The following is an 18,356-nucleotide window of genomic DNA, read 5'->3' on the forward strand; positions in this document are numbered from 1 at the left end:
TCAGCGGTGGTGAGGCACATGGAGCGGTATTCTGCTTCGGTACTGGAGCGGGAGACCACACTTTGTTTCTTGGCTGACCAGGATAGAAGATTAGAGCCAAGAAAAATTCCATATCCAGTTGTGGATCGCCTGTCATCCGGGTTGCCTGCCCAATCAGCATCACAAAAGGCATTAAGGAGAAGAGGACTTTTGCAATAATAGAGTCCATAGTCGACTGATCCCTTGAGATATCGGAGTACCCTCTTAGCTGCTGTGAAATGGACGGAAGTGGGGCTGTGCATGTGTTGGCAGAGTTGATTCACTGAGTAGATAATGTCAGGTCTTGTAAGAGTTACATATTGGAGAGCTCCAACAATATGCCGAAATTCAGTTGGATCAGGGAGGACCGTGCCTTCAAATTTAGACATTTTGGTTCCTGCAAGGCATGGAGTTCGATATGGTTTGGAGTCAGCCATATGAACCCGGTTGAGGAGATCTTGAATGTATTTGGACTGTCTGAGATGAAGACCAGTAGGATCACGAAGAACTTGAATACCAAGAAAGTAGCTTAAGGCACCAAGGTCTTTCATTGCAAAGTCCAGCTGCAAAGTGGCTATGAGATGATTAATGGTGTCATGATGGTTTCCTGTAATGATGATATCATCAACATATACTAAGATAAAAATATGAATGCTGTTTTGATGATAGATGAATAGAGAGGTGTCTACTTGAGAAGCAAGGAAACCAAGATTCAAAAGTGCTTGTGCAAGTCGGGTGAACCAAGCCCGGGGGGCTTGTTTGAGTCCATAAATGGACTTGTGCAAACGACATACAAAATTAGGACAAGAAGGATCAATGAACCCAGGGGGTTGTTCCATGTAGACCTCTTCATCTAGGACACCATGAAGAAACGCATTAGACACATCAAGTTGCCGAAGTTCCCAATTGAATTGGACAGCCAGGATGAGAAGCAAGCGAATGGTGGCTGGTTTAATAACTGGACTAAATGTCTCATGATAGTCAATCCCACATTTTTGGTCAAAGCCCTTAGCAACAAGACGAGCTTTGAATCTGTCTACACTCCCATCAGATTTTTGCTTGATTTTGAACACTCACTTGTTCCTTACAACATTGTGATGGAGGGGCCTAGGACATAGAGTCCATGTATGATTGGATATTAAGGCTTGGTATTCATGAGTCATGGCTGCAATCCATTCTGGATGAGCAACAGCCTGTTTGTAGGTGGATGGAGTAGGAGGTAGATCAATGGTGTGAAGACAGAGGAGAGGATATCTTGTGGAGGAGAGCATTTTGAAGCCTGGAAACTGTTTGGGTTTGAGATGACCAGTTTGGGATCTAGTGACCATGCGAGTTGGGGCTGGAGAGGGGGAGCTTGCAGTAATGGAAGAGGGGACAGTGGGAAGTGAAATAGGAGGAATGGTAGGTGAGGATTGGTCCATAAGAGCAGGAGAAGGATTGTGAGCAGGAGAAGTATTGTCAGTGTTACTGGGGAACAAGTCAGTAAGGGGAACTAAAGGGAGGGGCCTGTGCCTAGGTGAGTTGGGGCAATGAGAGGTTGATGGAGACTCAGCTGGAGTAGTAGAGCTCGTGGCCGTGTGTGAAGGGAGAGAAATAGCAATTGTGCTGGGAGCTGGTGATGTTGAGGTAAGTGAGGGAAGAGTGAGGGAATTACCTGGGATAGCCGTGACAGTGCAGGAGCCTTGAGAGAGATTTGTACCCTTGGCTGGAAAATGAGACTCATCAAACACCACATGCCTGGAGATGTAGACTTTCTGAGTTTTAGGATCCAAACATCGATATCCACGGTGGCTGGCTGCATATCCTATGAAAATGCAAGGTCTGCTGCGAAAGGAAAGTTTGTTTTGAGCATAAGGTCGCAGCAAGGGGTAACATAGGCATCCAAAGGATCTGAGTGAAGTGTAATCAGGTGGTTTGGAAAACAATTTGAAGAAAGGTGATTTGTTGTTTAGAACTGGGGTAGGTAACCTGTTTATTAGGAAGATGGCTGTTAAAAAGGATTCAACCCAGAATTTGGAAGGTAATCCGGATTGAGCCAAGAGAGTAAGGCCAAGTTCTACAATGTGTCTATGTTTTCTCTCAGCCACTCCATTTTGCTGAGATGTGTGAGGGCAGGTGAGTCGGTGTAAGATGCCATTTTGAGAGAGAAAATCTTTGAATTGATTGGAGGTGTATTCTCCTCCATTGTCACTTTGAAATTGTTTAATGAGAGTAGAGAATTGTTTTTCAGCCAGCAGTTTGAATTTGACAAAACAGTTGAAAACATCACTTTTATTGATAATAGGATACAACCAGGAGTACCTGCTGTAATCATCGACAAAAACCACATAGAACCGACATCCACTCAGTGAGGAAACAGGGGAAGTCCAAACATCTGAGTGGATGAGTTCTAAGGGTGACTTGGTACATCTAGAAGAGGGAGAAAAGGGTAGTTGCTTGGATTTCCCAAGCTGACATGACTCACATACACTAGGACTCTTAACAGAATTAAACATGGGAAGCTGTTGGATAAGCTTGACTTGATGGAAGACATTGTTGGAGGGATGGCCGAGCCGTTGGTGCCACACCATATCGGTGGTTTTGACTCCAACAGACGCAACAAAGCTCTTCAACTTATTGGATTGTAGACGATGCAGAGGGATAGGGTACAAACCATTCTCACTGGGCCCCTGGAGCAGCACGGTCCCTGTCAGATTGTCCTTCACAGTGTAATGAGATCCGGTTAGTTCAAAAGAGCAATGGTTGTCAAGACAAAATTTATTGATGGAGAGTAAATTTGCAGAAGCAGAAGGGCAGTACAAAATATCTTTGAGAAGAAATCTAGAAGGCTTAGAGAGAGAGGTAGATTGAACCACAGATGAACCAAAGCTTTTGATATCCAAACCTGTTCCATTTCCAACCCCTACTGTTTCTGCTCCTTCAAACGGTTGTGGATTGTTGATGGTTGTGGGATCTGCTGCAACATGAGTGTTGGCGCCAGAATCTGCCAGCCAGTCATGGTTGTCAATGTCAGTGCTGTGAGCAATCATGGCTGTGAGTTGTGATGGGGGGTGCCGACCTTGATATGTGTAATCCATCCTATGATAACAGTCTAAGGCTGTGTGGTTATGTTTCCCACAGATCTGGCAGGTAGGCAGAGGGTTATGATGGTTGTTGTGAGGAGGTCTTGTTGGGAAGGAAGGTAGAAAATTTCTGGCGGGAAAGTGAGGTGGGGGTGGTCTTCTTGGAGGAGCAGAAAACCGAGGAGTTGCAGGTGAGTATCTTGGAGAAGGAGTTGAGAAACGTGGTGGCATTCTGGATGGGAATCTTGGTTTCTTGTTTGAGGGATGAAAGGTGGAAGGATTGGCTTTGTTGGAATAAAAGGCAAAGGTGGCATTTTCGGGTGATTGGAGTTGCTGTTTCTGGTTTTCCAGCAGCATTTCATGACTCAACAGTTCAGTTTGAAAGTCTGCAAAGGTCATTTCAGTGTTGCGAATGGCAAAGGAAAAGGCTGTGATGAAAGAGTTGAAAATAGGATTCAAACCACTTATGAGGTAAGAGATCAAATCATCTTCTGCAACTGGCTTTCCGGCAGCAGCTAGTTGGTTAGCCCATTGTTTGGCTTGACGGATATAGTCTGTGCAAGACTTGCTCCCTTGTTGCAACGTTTGGAGCTGTCTTTTGAGGTAAGAGATGTGAGATCTTGACTGGCTTACAAATTTTTCAGCCAAGGCACTCCACGCTTGGTGTGAAGTGTTCAATCCATACATGGATGAAATCAGTGCTGGTTCTAAGGAACACAGAATCCAGCTAAGCAAGTGTTGGTCTCTCTTCTGCCATAGAACATATGCAGGGTTGAGGACTTCTTCATTGGTTTCAGGTGTTGTGATAAATTTGGGAGGGCAGGGTTCAGACCCGTCTGCTAATCCCATGAGTTCATGACTTCGCAGGATTGGCAGGAATTGTGAGACCCAAGCAAGGTAGTTTGGGCCATCAAGTTTGACAAGAGTAAATTGTGTGATGTTGGGCAGGTTTGCTGAGGAGATGTTGTTTGAGGAATGGACTTGAGTTGAGGATGAGGAGGAAGCAAAGTTTGATTCGGCCATGGATGAAGCGTTGGCTTGTTATGGCTCTGATACCATGAAAGAATAAAATAAGAAATGTGTTTGGTTGCCTTAACCAAACAGACTGTATTGCATTAGAACTTATAGATGATTACAAGTGGTCCTTGACCAGTGTACAAGAGATAGAACCGTAGGCTAATTACAATGCTTAAGAGAGTGAACTAAGTAATCCTAGTCTTATACACTAAGCAGTTTGCAGACTGTTATGGCAGTGAAATAGAAGTATGCTTTGGGGGTTGATGGCTTGCTGCAACACGGTTTGCAGATTGGACAGTTGACATGCTTTTCTGTGTATGGAGCTTCTGCAATGTTGGTATGCTGTACAAACGTGTTGGCAACTGATTACTTGAGAAGGCAGAATGCTTGTGATAACCAAAGGCTTGAACTGAGTGTACTGAGCATGTTCCTCAGCCAACGGCTAGTAGCCGTTAGTATGCTGATTTAGTTTTGAGGTTGCTGTATCCTCTGCATTCTCTGTTTTATCCTTAACAATACTATGGTGTGTTACTATATATGCTGAGTTGGGTGGTGGATTAAGCATGATATTTCTGCTTAATTATAATTGAAATCCAATACTGGGTTCTCTTATGATGAATTGAACTGGTACCACGGTAGATAAAATTGAGGAATGATTCACTGGTCCATGTCTTGATGTAACTTCTTCTTCTTTATTCATTGATTTTTTCTTTTTACTTTTCAATGCATGGTACAACTTGTGTTTCAGACTGCATGTATATATAACAACAATGATTTGAATCACCCTTTGACTCTGAGAATACTTTTAAACCAATGAGCGGAATGTTTGGGAATCCTTGTAAGGTTATTCTTGTAATCCACATAGTAGAGTCCAAACCGGACGCTATATCCTAAGTTCCATTCCCAGTTGTCAAGCAACGCCCACACAAAATAACCTCGTACATTACAGTCATCTTGTCTGCATTTGTTCAAGTTTCTGAGCTCAGCAATTCATAAACTGAAGGATTAACCCAATGAAGTTGTTATTACCTTATAGCAGCAGACAGGTTTGAGAGATAGTCCGTGTGGAATCTTATCCTTTTCTCATCTTGTAAAGCCTTGTCTAAAGATATAGAAGATTTATTTGGATCATCCATACCTGTTGTCATGATGATCAACTTGATTAATTTCATCAAAGTGTAAGTTTAGCTTTTCAATATGAAAACACTCACCATTTTCTGTTATAATCACTGGGGGGTTCCCATACTTATCTTTCACATATCTTGCCAGCTTTCGGATCCCCCATGGGACTATGTGTATCCAACGGGAAGCTGCCTGGAGGAGGAACAAGTCATGAGCTCACTCTAATTTGAAAGCTATGAATCCTAGGCGTTAGAGAGTCATAGAAACTTACTCTTTCTCCAATAGCAACTCCACCTCGGTATGCTACAACAGAGGATATCTAGATTATTAGTCAAAATCTACATCCAACTTTCTCTGATCTCGCTCTCTATATATAAAAATGTGTGTGTGTATTACATATACATGGTTTTAAGATTGTTCTTTGACATCTTACGGGTTCCAATGACAGCGGAATCAGATGAAGCATCCTGCAATATCAATTTTCGAATATGAGTCCTGTCGTTCCGGGCATACAATGTGGTATAGTGGTTTATGCCAACAAAATCGAATGATCCTGCCAGGAATTTTGAGATTGTGGACGAAATCTCTGGTAATCTGTCACCAACAAGCTTCTTCATTGAATGAGGGTATTCGCCAAAGATAAGTGGATCAAGGAACCTGATTCGCCAAAGATATGTGAAAGTTGATCTCTTGGCAAATGTTATGAATTTATTTTTACTAAGGAAATTACCATCCAAGTCCAAAATCTATTGCTCTATGTGCAGCATCTTTATCCTCATCACTATCAGATATGGGTTCATACCATTTGGCATCTAGTGCTATTCCTATTTGACCTCCTTGTCTTTCCTGTATGAACCGATGAGGAAAAGAAGAAGTTATGCTTGATTTTCTGATTTCTTTTCACATTGCAGAAGGATGAATACTATGTGTTTGAAGGATCATGTATGCAAATTAGAGTACCTTGAAATGCAGCCGGTAACTATGATAAGCGGCAGCATGAGCCAAGAGGATATTGTGAGCGACAATGTATGGTTCAGTGGATGATTTTCCCATTTTACAAAATAAATGACCAAGAAGAGAACATCTTCCAGGAGCTTGAACGCCCAAGTCATAACCTTGGATCGCAAAACCATGAGGTTCATTGAAGGTGATCCAGTGCTTTACTCTATCTCCAAAAGCTTGGAAGCAGGTAAAGGCATAATTTTGGAAGTCCTCTCTGTAAGTGAATGGAGGCTATTGTGAAGTTTGATTGGTATTCTCAAAGATGTTGCATATCATTTTGTTTTACTTACACTATCTGTGTGCTCAGCCATCCACCATATTTATCTTCAAGTATCTGTGGAAGATCCCAGTGAAATAGAGTTCCAAAAGGCTGGATTCCTGATTGAAAGAACAGCTTAACCTTTAAGAATATTATACCACATAGAAAATCAATTTCTAACTGATGTTTCTCGAGTGACCTTTTTCCAGTAAAGAATCTATCAGACAGTTGTAGTAGTTTATTCCTTCTGGATTAGGCTCCCCTGTTCCATCTGCAAAAGGTTAATCGAAAAGTAGTTAGAGATAACCAGATGACAATGAAATATGGATAGAAGTAAATTTTGGTCAGAATTGTATCTTACTTGGAAAGATTCTTGACCATGATATTGAGAATCTGTAGGCATCCATTCCCAAATCCTTCATCAAGTCTATATCACTCTGTAATTATTAAGTTTTTATATGATCAATTTCAGTTAAAGATTCTTGACCATGATATTGAGAATCTGTAGGCATCCATTCCCAAATCCTTCATCAAGTCTATATCACTCTGTAATTATTAAGTTTTTATATGATCAATTTCAGTTAGTAAGAGACAAACTGCAATCTTGTATTGACTTACAATTTTTAAAACTCTATGCCAATTGTCTGCTTTGAATACTTATTCTCACATATAAAAGTGCTATGACATCATCATCACCACCACCATCTGAATATTCTGTTTTTTATTTTATATAGATTCATGATTGATATAAATCGATTACATTGGCTACTTTTATCTAAATAATTTCTCTCAATTTTGGTCATATTCTATATCACTATGTAATTTTGAGCTTTTATCTCAGTTTTGGTCAGCAAGAGACGTTCTACAAGACTACAATCTTGTGCCTATTGTCGTGTTGACTGAAATATTAAGTATTTTATTCCAATTGCTATTTTTAAAAGAAAAGAAAAAAGAAAAATAACTTGTATGCCAAATGTCTTGTTCGAACTTTTGTCCTTGCGTATTATTAAAGTTGGTGACACATCATTGTCTGCACTATCCCAATAATCTTATTTTTACATGATTATCATGATTGATTGTATCACAAATTCTTATCCCAACGATGGCTTTCTCTTGTGGACAAATTTTGTTTCTAATAATACATGAATTGAGAACTTGTTGCCTATTCAAGGATAAACTTGAATGAGAAGAAAAGGAAGGAAAACTTGAAGTAATCAACTTCTTCTTTTACTTTAAAAATGCAATTTGGAATAGTTCACCTTAAATCTGTGATACTGATCGACAGCCATGTCTGCATTGCTGAAATCTAAAATTCTTCCTGTTGTAGTGTATCATAAAAGAAGTGTGACAAATTTAATGCACAAGTTAAAGATCATTGGTTTTTGTGTATATATATAATAAGCTTTTGTAGATTATTAGAATTCTTACCTGGTTGCCTTGCAAAAGTATCCCATATGCTAGTTCCCTTGTTTCCTTCATTCACAGCCCCCTCAAACTACCACAGAGGATCACCTGATTGTTAAGCTGCTCCTGTGTAAGCTGTAATATGTGGTTGAAATGAGTAGTGAAGAAAAATGTAAAAGACTACCTGGTAAGCCGAAGAAGCGGTTCCAAAGACGAACCCATCTGGGAAATCAACTCTGCTAATCGATTCTGAATTCACAAAGAGACGGGTTAGAAGAAAGAAAAGTAGACTGACTGCCATGGCGGATGGGTTTAGACAGAATATGAATTGCCAATTGGGTGTTATATGGAGGCAACCATTGCTGGTTATCTTGGTTGTAAAGGTGAAGAATATGATCGAAGCAGAGATGGGGAAAAGCGACTGTGGGAACTCTTGTACAGGAAGGAGGGTTTTCTTGGATGGGTTGGGTAGGGTGGCTTGGGGGAGGGTTGCTGAAAAAAAACTTCCTTTGCCCTTTGTGTGCACGTTATGCAATATATGCAGGATGGGAGAAAAGGAAGGGAAGAATGGATTGGAGATGATACAATTTATATGGAAAATACAGATGCCCATTACAGAGGATGAGTTCAGATTTCAAATAACATCTTTTTTCTTTTCTTTTTTCTTTTTTGGTGCTGATTTCAAAGAACATATTGATAAGCATACTATACAAGTATATATATATATATTTCCTTTTGTTTTTTTCGGTGGGTGGGGTTGGGGGGGCAGAGGCCGTCTGAGAGGGAATACCGGAATACGCGGAAGTCCAAACAAAGAAGCAACTCAAAGGGGCACCCTCCACGTCAACTACAGTATTGTGGAGGAACTATCTAATAACTACCAACTACTAAGTGTAGTATGGAAGACTTTGAACTCTTTTTTGTGGTAATTGGTAGAAAAATATGGTTCCAACACTGTCATTCATGGTGGGAATTTTTTAGATCCAAATCTATTGGTTAGAAGGGAGATGGAGTCATGTGAAGAATATACCAAGATTATGACACATGAGGTGGTGGAAAGGCGTAGAAGTAGAACAAAACAAATGGATAAATTTTAAGCTTTCTGTATTTATATATTTTATGTGGTTGGGAATTGGTCTCTTTAGGAGACCCATTCACTAGTGATTTTGATTTGATATTTGTTGTGTCGGCTCCTCTTCAACCCCTACAAAGGTGTTGTTATTTCCTTACCCAAATCAGCGCCCACCCAACCCTTATAAATGGGTTGTTTCTTTGGACAGGGTTGGGGTGCTCAGCCCTCTGCTTTCATGTTTGTAACCATTTTCTTTGTTGAATGAATTGTACTTAAAAAAGAAAAAAAAAAAAATTGACAGCCCCAAGAGAAAATAAATATAAAGTTAATTAGGATGTCGCAATTGATAAATCAAATGGAATTTTCGGTTTGGGAGCTAAAGTGACGGACTGGAAGGGCAATGTAGTAGCGAATTAAAGTATGAATTTCTAATATAAAGGTTTGAGTTTTGGCATTGTGACAAATAAGTTCGTCTACTATTTTTCGTCTAGCTTTTAACAGAAAAGTAACTAGTTTTCATCTTCTCCATGTTAGACTAATAAATTGAAAAACAAAAAGAAGAGAAAATGATGGAAATGGGTGGTGAAAATCCACTCTCACGTAGGCTTAGCAATTTTTGACACGACCCGCAAACCCGGCACGAACACGACACGAAAAAATCAGGTTTAGGTTTGTTATAATCGGGTCGGGTCTAGCGGGTCAACTGGCAGGTTGACTCGCTAACACGATTAAAAAAAAAAATTTCTCCAAAAGAGCAAAACCTTAGCTGCAGCCCACACATGCCCGCATCACTTTTCTTTTCTCTTCACCTTCTTCACACGGCACGCCTCCAAGAGACTGTCCAGTGTCCTCTGTTCAGACTCCTTCTTCACTTCACTTCACTTCACGTTCACGATTTATCTTGCGCCGAGGATCTGAGCTTCGGGATCTTGCAGTCTTGCTATTGGAGATTGTCAGCTTCAGGCACGCCATTGACGTGAACTACGGCCCACCCTCGGTGCTCGACTGGGCGGTATCGTTGATCAAGCACGGCGAGTTCGCAGAAATCTGCGACCACTGGATCCGTTCTCAGATCCAACTGTCGAAGCCTAGTCGAATTTGCTCTACCTCATGTCCTTCGTCCTCGTGGCCTGTGGGGTGAGGCGGTGCCGGTGAGCCAATGAGCACGCGTTAACAAAACGTGTTCGTCGGGTTCATGTCGTGTAACCTGGTTTATTATTGGGCTGTGTTCGGGTTTGAAGTTATTACCCGATTAATCATCGAGTCGGGTTCGTGTTGAACCTGATTAGGTAATCGGGTCGACAGGAACCCGACTCACTGACCCGAATTGCCAAGCCTACTCTCACGGCTAGCCTCAACACTTTCTACCCCTAAGGGTGTGGAGAGTGGCAATGGAGGCAGGGGTGAAGATTCACCCTCGTAAAGGGGGTGGTAAGGATGGCATCACCCTTGCCCACCTCTACAGGGGTGGAGATCAACCACAAACACCTTTGCAGTGGGACACTTCTTTCTACTTCTTGGCAATCATCTCGAGAGTTCTCCCTTTTGAGTGCCTCCTCTCTCATATATTGACGTAGGCCTTGACTGAAGGGTCCAATGTCTTCTCCCTAATGGTGAAGGCATTGTGCCACTTAAGAGAGATCACACGGTTGAGTCTCCTCTAGTAGTAATCGTCCTCATGGTCGATGATGCATTATGGCTATCACCGTGGTAGTCGTCGACTCCTCCTCGATGCCTCTTAAGAGAGATCACACGGTTGAGTCTCCTCTAGTAGTAATTGTCCTCATGGTCGATGATGCATTATGGCTATCATCGTGGTAGTCCTCGACTCGTCCTCGATGCATTTCCTTGAAGAGAGACTTAAGGGTAGTGTAGGAGGGGAGCTAGCGGGTGACCTCAACATTGTCCTCATTGATGGGAATGTATGTGATGTAGGTGTTGCAGTAGTTACTGCCATAGGGGTCGATGTTGAAAGTGACAGGTCATGGACGCTAATCGCTGCTACATTTGCCTCCGCTCTTCCTGAGTCTTTGAGATCTTCGAGTCCATGGACACGTTCGATTCCTGCAAGCCCTAGACAAAAAATGGCAAGATTTAAACTTGGTAATGGAGATTAAGGTGGAGATCTCCACCCCCGCCCCCGTTCCCGGCCTCCATAGTGAATAGGCGTGAATGCAGAGGTGGGGCTGGGGGAGCCACCCCACCATCCCATTTAAGGGTGTTTGTGTAACACTTCGCTCAAACACGTGGCAAATATTTTTTTAAATAATCACCGGTTTACACAACAAGAGATTTTTTAAATATTTTAAACAATTTAAATATAAAAACTTCTCTAAAATATGCATACATATGTACAAGTGTTCCTTGACTTGTGTTTAAAAATTATTTTAAAAATTATTATTTTAGGAATTTTGCGACCATTTATCAATCGATGCACATGGCACCCATCGAACGATCAATCATTAACTTGATCGAACGATCAACGCCCCACATGTATGTTCTTTTAGGGCTTTCCAGCATTTTGTATGTGAGAAAGGTCCTATTTAAGGACTTAAGATAAACCCTAGGTCTCATTTCCGCCATATTTCAATAACCTAACCCTAGAGAGCAGGGATGGAGCCAGAAGCTCTTGTGGAAATGGGCTAAGGGCCAAAAAAATTTGTTGGTAGAGGCTAGCAGGCTAATTTTATTTTATTTTTTTACCTGGCAATTTTTTTTAACCTAATATATTTTTTTTTTTTTTTTTTGGAATTGAGGGGTGGCCATGGCCCTTGCCAGTCCTCCCTTAGATCCGTCCCTGAGAGAGAGAGAGAGAGAGAGAGAGAGAGAGAGAGAGAGAGAGAGAGAGAGAGAGAGAGAGAGAGAGAGAGAGAGAGAGAGAGAGAGAGTCATTAAAGGTCTTGCTTTTGAAGGCTTAGAGAAGCTTATACCTTGTGGAAAGAAGGCTTAACCCAACCTTCAATCTTTAGTTTTCATACATGTTTATTACTGTAATTTTCATACTTAATCATAATTAGTTGTTTTCACATCATATGAGCTAAAAGTTGGCATTTTTATACAAGGAAAGCTTGATTCTTGCATGAAAAATATGAACTTTAACGGTAGATTTCAATTTTATTCCAATACAGTATCAAAGCAATCATTTTTCAACACTTCAAAACACTTTTCTTTGGTTGATTAACAATGGATGGTGATTATGAGAACAAATTCAAGACCTTTAATGTTTTTAAGCAATGTATGAGTACATGCTTGATTGAAAACATGCATACATGATGTATGATGTTTATTAAGACTTTTGAGATCATTAGGAGTCTTGTTTGAACTTGAGATTAAAGTTTTGGTAGATGATGCTAAATAAATTTAGCTGCTGACAGAGCATCGAACGATTGATCCTTGAGGATCGATTGATGAAGGCATAATGTGTTAATTAGGGTTAAGTGCATGATTAAGGTTTCTAGACGCATGACTAAGGTTTCACGTGTAAGATTATGGTTTTTAGTATGTAATATATTTAATATTAGAGTATGACTTCCAGAGACGTGAAGTTAATTTTTTGAGATATTCGGGGTTGAGAACAAGCGATCGAGGTAAGTAAAAACTTACGGAACGATTAATCGCTTTTATAATGCAAATATGTTATTTTTCTTTATAAAACTGAGCAATCTTTTTATGCATGCTTACTACGAACATTTGTGTTGTAAGCCTAATGATTTCAAAAAATGATTATAAGTGCATTGAGACTAATGTTTATTTGTTAAATGAACTATGATAATTGAACATGTATTATGTGGATCGTCATGTACGAATGACGAGCACTTGTTTATAAAGACTTGACCCTATGGTCCGTAGTTTATAGTTATATTATTTGGCCTTGGATCTAATAGTTTTATATATAGGTGATCTGTGCAACCATATACAGGTGATAATCACAATAGATGATACTGCTAGTAAAGTGGTTCACTCGGGGTTGGACCAGGTCGCATTACTAATTGGTAATGATATACGTGCTTCATCGGAGCACCAGTGTCATACTACAAGTCCCACGGAACATCACAAACCCTATCGAGAATGGGTTAAGGACTCGAGTAGACTATATGGAATAAAGTTTTGGATTATGAGTAATTATGCATACTACTTAAAATACTTTATTCCGCATGTTTTCACTGCATTAAAATAATATATGAATTGTCCTTGGAACTATGTATTTTCAATTTCCAAACAAAACAATTTTTTAGACTAGCATACTAATATAAGCAACACTTAATCAAATTTTACAAAAGCCCATGAGATTCTCCGTTACTAAAGTCACTTGTTATTTTCATGAGATAATGCTCACTATATGACAAGTTTCGTGATAATTTATTTATGAAGTTGTGATTTTTTCATCTGTAAAACATATCGGTGTTTTACGGTCTAACAAACTATCAAAGAGGCAAATTTGAGCGATTTGCAAGGTTACAGATGCTAAGTGAAGAGGCAAATTATCTTTTTAACTTAAAAAAGTTGTATGGAAGTTTCCATGTTTTTTCTCTGATCAAATGTGTGGGAGCCTCGGCCAAAAAGAAAAGAGAAAAAGGGAAAGTGTCGGTGATAGATAGATATAAATATGGTGACGAGTGATGACATGTGAAGATCGTCAACCTTTGGTGGCCTCTTCTATTTATCTAGTTTTATAATTAAGACGTTACTTTCTTCGTTTGGCTGTCATAGGGAGCTAGATGCCAAGGTAATGCTAATTCCAATAATTGTATTTTTAATTTCAGGAACAAACGTGGATAATCTTAAATCTCATTTATAGACTATAATCATGGGTTGTTTTGAAGTGATGCTCTATATATATATATATATATGTTCTAGGCCATGCGTGCACGTATGTGGTATGCTTAAGTGTAATGAAAGTAGGATTCTATAGCGTCTACGTTAAGTAGGTATGGCTTACAAGCACGTATTTAATAAAATTCTTAAAATTATTTTTGTTGTAGCTTATTTTAGAGTAGTCGTAGTTTCATCAAATAATGATAGTTATAGTTATCATTCTAAGTTAGAGTCATTGTTGGAGTTGATATCCAAGTCCTTGTAGGAGTTTATCTTTAAGTCTTTTAGTTTGAGTTGTGTAGTAATGTAATCCACTATTTAGGGTCCGTTTCGGTTTGTAATTTCAAAAAGTGTGATTTAAAAATACTGATTTTAAAATGTGCGATTTAAAAAAGTGATTTTTAAAAACGCAGTTAAGCATTTAGCAAAATCGTAATTTGGCCTTTAAAATAGCAGGTTAACTTTTAAAATTCTGCGTTTTCAAAAAAACACCCAATTGCCTGCGATTTGAAAAAATAGTTTTTTACGTTTCAAATCGCAGTTTTTTAAAAACGCAATTCCTAAATGATTCATTTTATGCGATTTGATTTACGACCGTATTTTTTGTTTACGAAATTATAATCCCAAACACACTTTTAATGGGTAATTGATTAATAAAGATATAAGTAAAATTAATTCCAAACCTTGTGTTAGAAAATGTTTAGGTAGAGAGCCTAACAATTTGATAAATCATTCACGTAACATTAACAAAATGATTACGGAAAGAATAATACTAAAAGGAAGACTCGCGTTCTTTTTAAATTCTTCTAAAATTTTAGGAATATTCAAAAAAAAAAAAAAAAAAAAAAAAGAAGCGTAAGTCCTCCTTCTAATATTACTCTTACCGAAAAATCCCGCAAAATTCATGAACAGTTTACCTTGAAAGTTGGAAACTTTATCTATGGATGCAAATCACCTACTACCTTCTAATATGATAATTTTGAATCCTGAGTACTCCACAATTCACACTCATTTTAATTAAATATTTCACTTATTAGACATTATTAAAGTATTTATTAAATTTACATCATTTACATCATTTACATCATCTTCCTAACATAATAGAGTATTTATATTATGGATCAACCTTTTGCATACATGTGCATACATTTTTTGTGTTAGTAGTAATCCCTCAATTATGTGTACAATTTGAACACGCTAAGTGTATCAACCTTGACTGCATTATAAAACTGGTTAATTTTACTTCTTTCTTCTTCTTTTATTTATTTATTTATTTTTTATTATTTTTAATGAGCAATGTAATAAACGTGTGTAATTTTATTTTGGGAAAAGTACACATAACCCCCTCAAACTACCACATCATTGTCAATGTACCCCCCAAACTACCAATTGTGTCAATCTCCCCCCTTAAACTACCAGAAAATGTCAATGTCCCCCTAATGACAAAAATGCCCTTCATAAAATTATTAAAATAAAATAAAAACTAAAAAAAATTATTAAAAAAATATAAAATAACAAAAAATTATTCCAAAAAAAATAAAAATTAAAACTGTTTTTTATTATTTTTTTTAAATAATAATTTTCATTTTTTTTTTAAAAAAAAATGTTCTTTTTCGTTTTTTTAATTTAATAAAAACTGTTTCTTTTTTCATTTGTTTTATTTTTTTTAAAAAATAAATAAATAAATTTCAGTTATTTTTTTTTCGTTTTTTTTCCTTTAAAAAAATATTTTTTTTTTCGTTTTTTAATTTAATAAAAACTGGTTTTTTTTTTTTCATTTGTTTTATTTTTAAAAAAAAAATAAATAAATTTCAGTTATTTTTTGTTTTTTCGTTTTTTTTTTCTTTAAATTTATTTTTTATTTTTCGTTTTTTAATTTAATAAAAACTGGCTTTTCTTTTTTATTTTTTCATTTGTTTTTTTTTTTTTTAAAAAAAAATTCAGTTATTTTTTGTTTACTTTAAAAAAAAAAATTAAAAAATTTGTTCTTTTTTTTTTAATTTTTTTTTTCGTTTTTTATTTAAATTTTTTTAATTTTTTTTTAAAGTTTTTTAGTTTTAGTTTTATTTTTTTTTGAATTTATGAGGACATTTTTGTCTTATTCAAAAAAAATTAAGGTCATTTTTGTCTTTTTGTTGGTCTTAGGGGGGACATTGACATTTTTTAGTAGTTTAAGGGGGGAGATTGACACAATTGGTAGTTTAGGGGGTACATTGACAATTGAGTGGTAGTTTGAGGGGGTTATGTGTACTTTTCCCTTTTATTTTATTTTTTTTCTTAGCAAACGTGCTTAATTTTAGCTAAAGCTTAACTTGAGCTTGCACATATAATATATTCAAGCTTGAGTCAGAACTTTTCCACAAGCTCAAATCTTAGCCAAACTTCTTAAATCAGGATTCTCTACTATTATTTGTTTGAATTTGGACAAATGGTTATGAAAAACCACTTATAAACACACATAAACAGATAAGTAGTTAGGTAGTCCAATTTTTATTTGGTTAGGTGGGTCTCATATAGGGGCGGAGCTACCCCAGGCCTTCGGGGGCCTGGCCCTCAAGGCCAGGGGTTTCCCCCCCAAAATAATAATAATAATTTTACTCCCAAATTTCTTTATTTTTTTTAGTTTTGGCCCCCTAATTTTTTATTTATTTATTTTTTTTTTCAATTTGCCTCTCTAAATCCCAAATCCTAGCTCCGCCCCCAATCTCATAAGTGGGGATTATGACCCTTTCAAATTATCTGTCCGAATTCTTTTAAATTTGGGTAAATAATTATAAAGAATCTAATCCAAACTTCCTAGAGATATAGTTGGAAGTGGGCTCAGGCATTCGGCGGGTGTAATTGCACCATATTAATGCATTCAATAAAATTGTACCAGAGTCCCCTGACATTCTCTTCTGATCATACTAATCTACTTATATATATATATATATATATATATATATATATATATATATATATATATATATATATATATATATATATATAGTAATGATTCACTACCACCTAAATATACAATTTTTCACCACCTTGTCTATGTGGCAAAGTGGTCCCCCACTTTAATTTATTTTTAAAAAATAAAAAAACTTAAAAAGTAGTGGGGGGCCACCTTGCCACATAGGCAATGTGGTAAAAAGTTGTATATTTAGGTGGCATTGAATCATTATTTATATATATATATATATATATAAGGTTTGGCTTAGTCCAGTAAAAAAAAAGGGGGGGGGGGGGGTGGGGAATTCAGATTTAAAAGCTGTCTTTAATAATAATAGAGAAATGATCCCTACACTCATTTTTTACAACAGCCCCACAACAAGCTGACGTGGCTGATAATATTTTATTATTTTTTTACAAAAAGAAAAGAAAACAAAACAAAAAAAGTAATAAAATATTACCAGCCACATCAGCTTGTTGTGGGGCTGTTGTGAAAAATGAGTGTAGGGAAGATATCACTTTTAGATATCTGCATTCACATCATGTTTTTATTAACCATATCCACGCGGTTATTATCCGCTATTTGCATATTAGGTAATGAACATTTTGGGCATTCTTTGGGTCTCTATTAGGGCCTATTTTAAACGATGTTTAAAATAATTTAGGCAAACTTTTAGTATTTTGAGCTTGTTTTAAGTCCTAATCTTTCACATTACTTTTGCATTTTTGCTCAAGTGTTACACAAAAAAGCAACACAGCCAATTAAACTAATGTAAACATAACGTATACCTAATCCAAAACAACATCATTTTGGTAATACACACCAAACCAACGTCGTTTTGGTGAATTTATACATACATACATACATATATGAGGCGTATGGACCACATCCGCACATCCTAAAACCGCTATCCGTGTATGCGGACAATGATTTTTGTTAACCGCATTCGCACGTACGAATAGCGAATGCTGACAGTTAATATCCCTCCACATATACGCCCCTAGTTTCAAGAGAAGGAAAAAACGCCTCGGGGTTTGGTAACTTCTTCTCCAGCTTTGATGCCTTTGCTTGTAGGGCTAGAAGCCTCAAAATATTCTTCAACTTTTTTTTTTTTAAAAAATTCCTATAATTCTTTACAATCAAGATTTTTACCCTCCTAATTATTTTTTTTTGGCGCCCCCCCCAATTTAAAATCCTAATTTCGCCCGTTTGCAGGCATCGGGTCCTCTTAGTATGCCTTGTGTCTTCTATATTATTTTTCATTACTAATTGAAGTTGGTGTTTGGGAGTTTTGTTAATTAATTATTCAAAGCTTTGATGCTTGTACTCAAATGAGTCAAATCCAAGACGTAAAACTCCCCTAGCTTTTTGCAAGAGGGACGATCTGTGATCTACGCTTCCAAATTCCTAGTGTCTCTCATTTATACCATTGGAGAAGCCTACACTTAGTGTACGTCTTACAAATTCAATGATTAATTTTTTTTTAAAATTATATAAGAGAAAGTCAAGAGAAAGACGTTAAAGACTTTCTCAATTAGGAAATTGGGTCCAAGAAAGTACCAGCCTAGCACCATTGGAGTTGGGCTGAGAAGAAATGGACCCTATCCTTCTCCATTTGTAAACCAAGTTAGCATACATTATTCTTAATTG

The 18,356-nt window shown here is 37.4% G+C and overlaps 1 protein-coding gene across 7 annotated transcripts; it reads right to left on the reverse strand.

Annotated features, from left to right (window-relative positions):
* Positions 1 to 4,769: 4,769 nt before the first annotated feature.
* LOC133875257 (putative beta-glucosidase 41) lies at positions 4,770 to 8,579 on the reverse strand. Of its 7 annotated transcripts, none has more exons than XM_062313315.1 (13): positions 8,069 to 8,576; positions 7,909 to 7,975; positions 7,740 to 7,798; positions 6,842 to 6,917; positions 6,680 to 6,751; positions 6,512 to 6,599; positions 6,180 to 6,435; positions 5,950 to 6,065; positions 5,653 to 5,876; positions 5,491 to 5,522; positions 5,309 to 5,411; positions 5,127 to 5,235; positions 4,770 to 5,055 (listed from the first exon to the last, which is right to left on the reverse strand). In XM_062313315.1, exons 1-13 carry the CDS (start codon positions 8,495 to 8,497, stop codon positions 4,878 to 4,880), a joined length of 1,809 nt encoding a protein of 602 aa, XP_062169299.1. In that variant the 5' UTR covers positions 8,498 to 8,576; the 3' UTR covers positions 4,770 to 4,877. The 7 variants fall into 7 exon arrangements, with proteins under 7 accessions (XP_062169299.1, XP_062169304.1, XP_062169305.1 ...); XM_062313320.1 differs by having other exon boundaries at positions 7,909 to 7,992; XM_062313321.1 differs by having other exon boundaries at positions 7,909 to 8,004.
* Between the last annotated feature and the right edge of the window lie 9,777 nt (positions 8,580 to 18,356).

The sequence above is a fragment of the Alnus glutinosa genome, chromosome 8, assembly GCF_958979055.1.
Source record: "Alnus glutinosa chromosome 8, dhAlnGlut1.1, whole genome shotgun sequence".
NCBI classification, from domain to species: Eukaryota; Viridiplantae; Streptophyta; class Magnoliopsida; order Fagales; family Betulaceae; genus Alnus; species Alnus glutinosa.

Excerpts from the sequence above, each read along its gene's own strand:
- LOC133875257 (XM_062313315.1), bottom strand. The coding sequence starts at position 8,497 with ATGGGCATCTGTATTTTCCATATAAATTGTATCATCTCCAATCCATTC. Across the intron at positions 7,799-7,908 it reads TACTTTTGCAAGGCAACCAG|GAAGAATTTTAGATTTCAGC; the intron begins GTAAGAATTCTA and ends ACACTACAACAG. Across the intron at positions 6,600-6,679 it reads AGATTCTTTACTGGAAAAAG|GAATCCAGCCTTTTGGAACT; the intron begins GTCACTCGAGAA and ends TCTTTCAATCAG.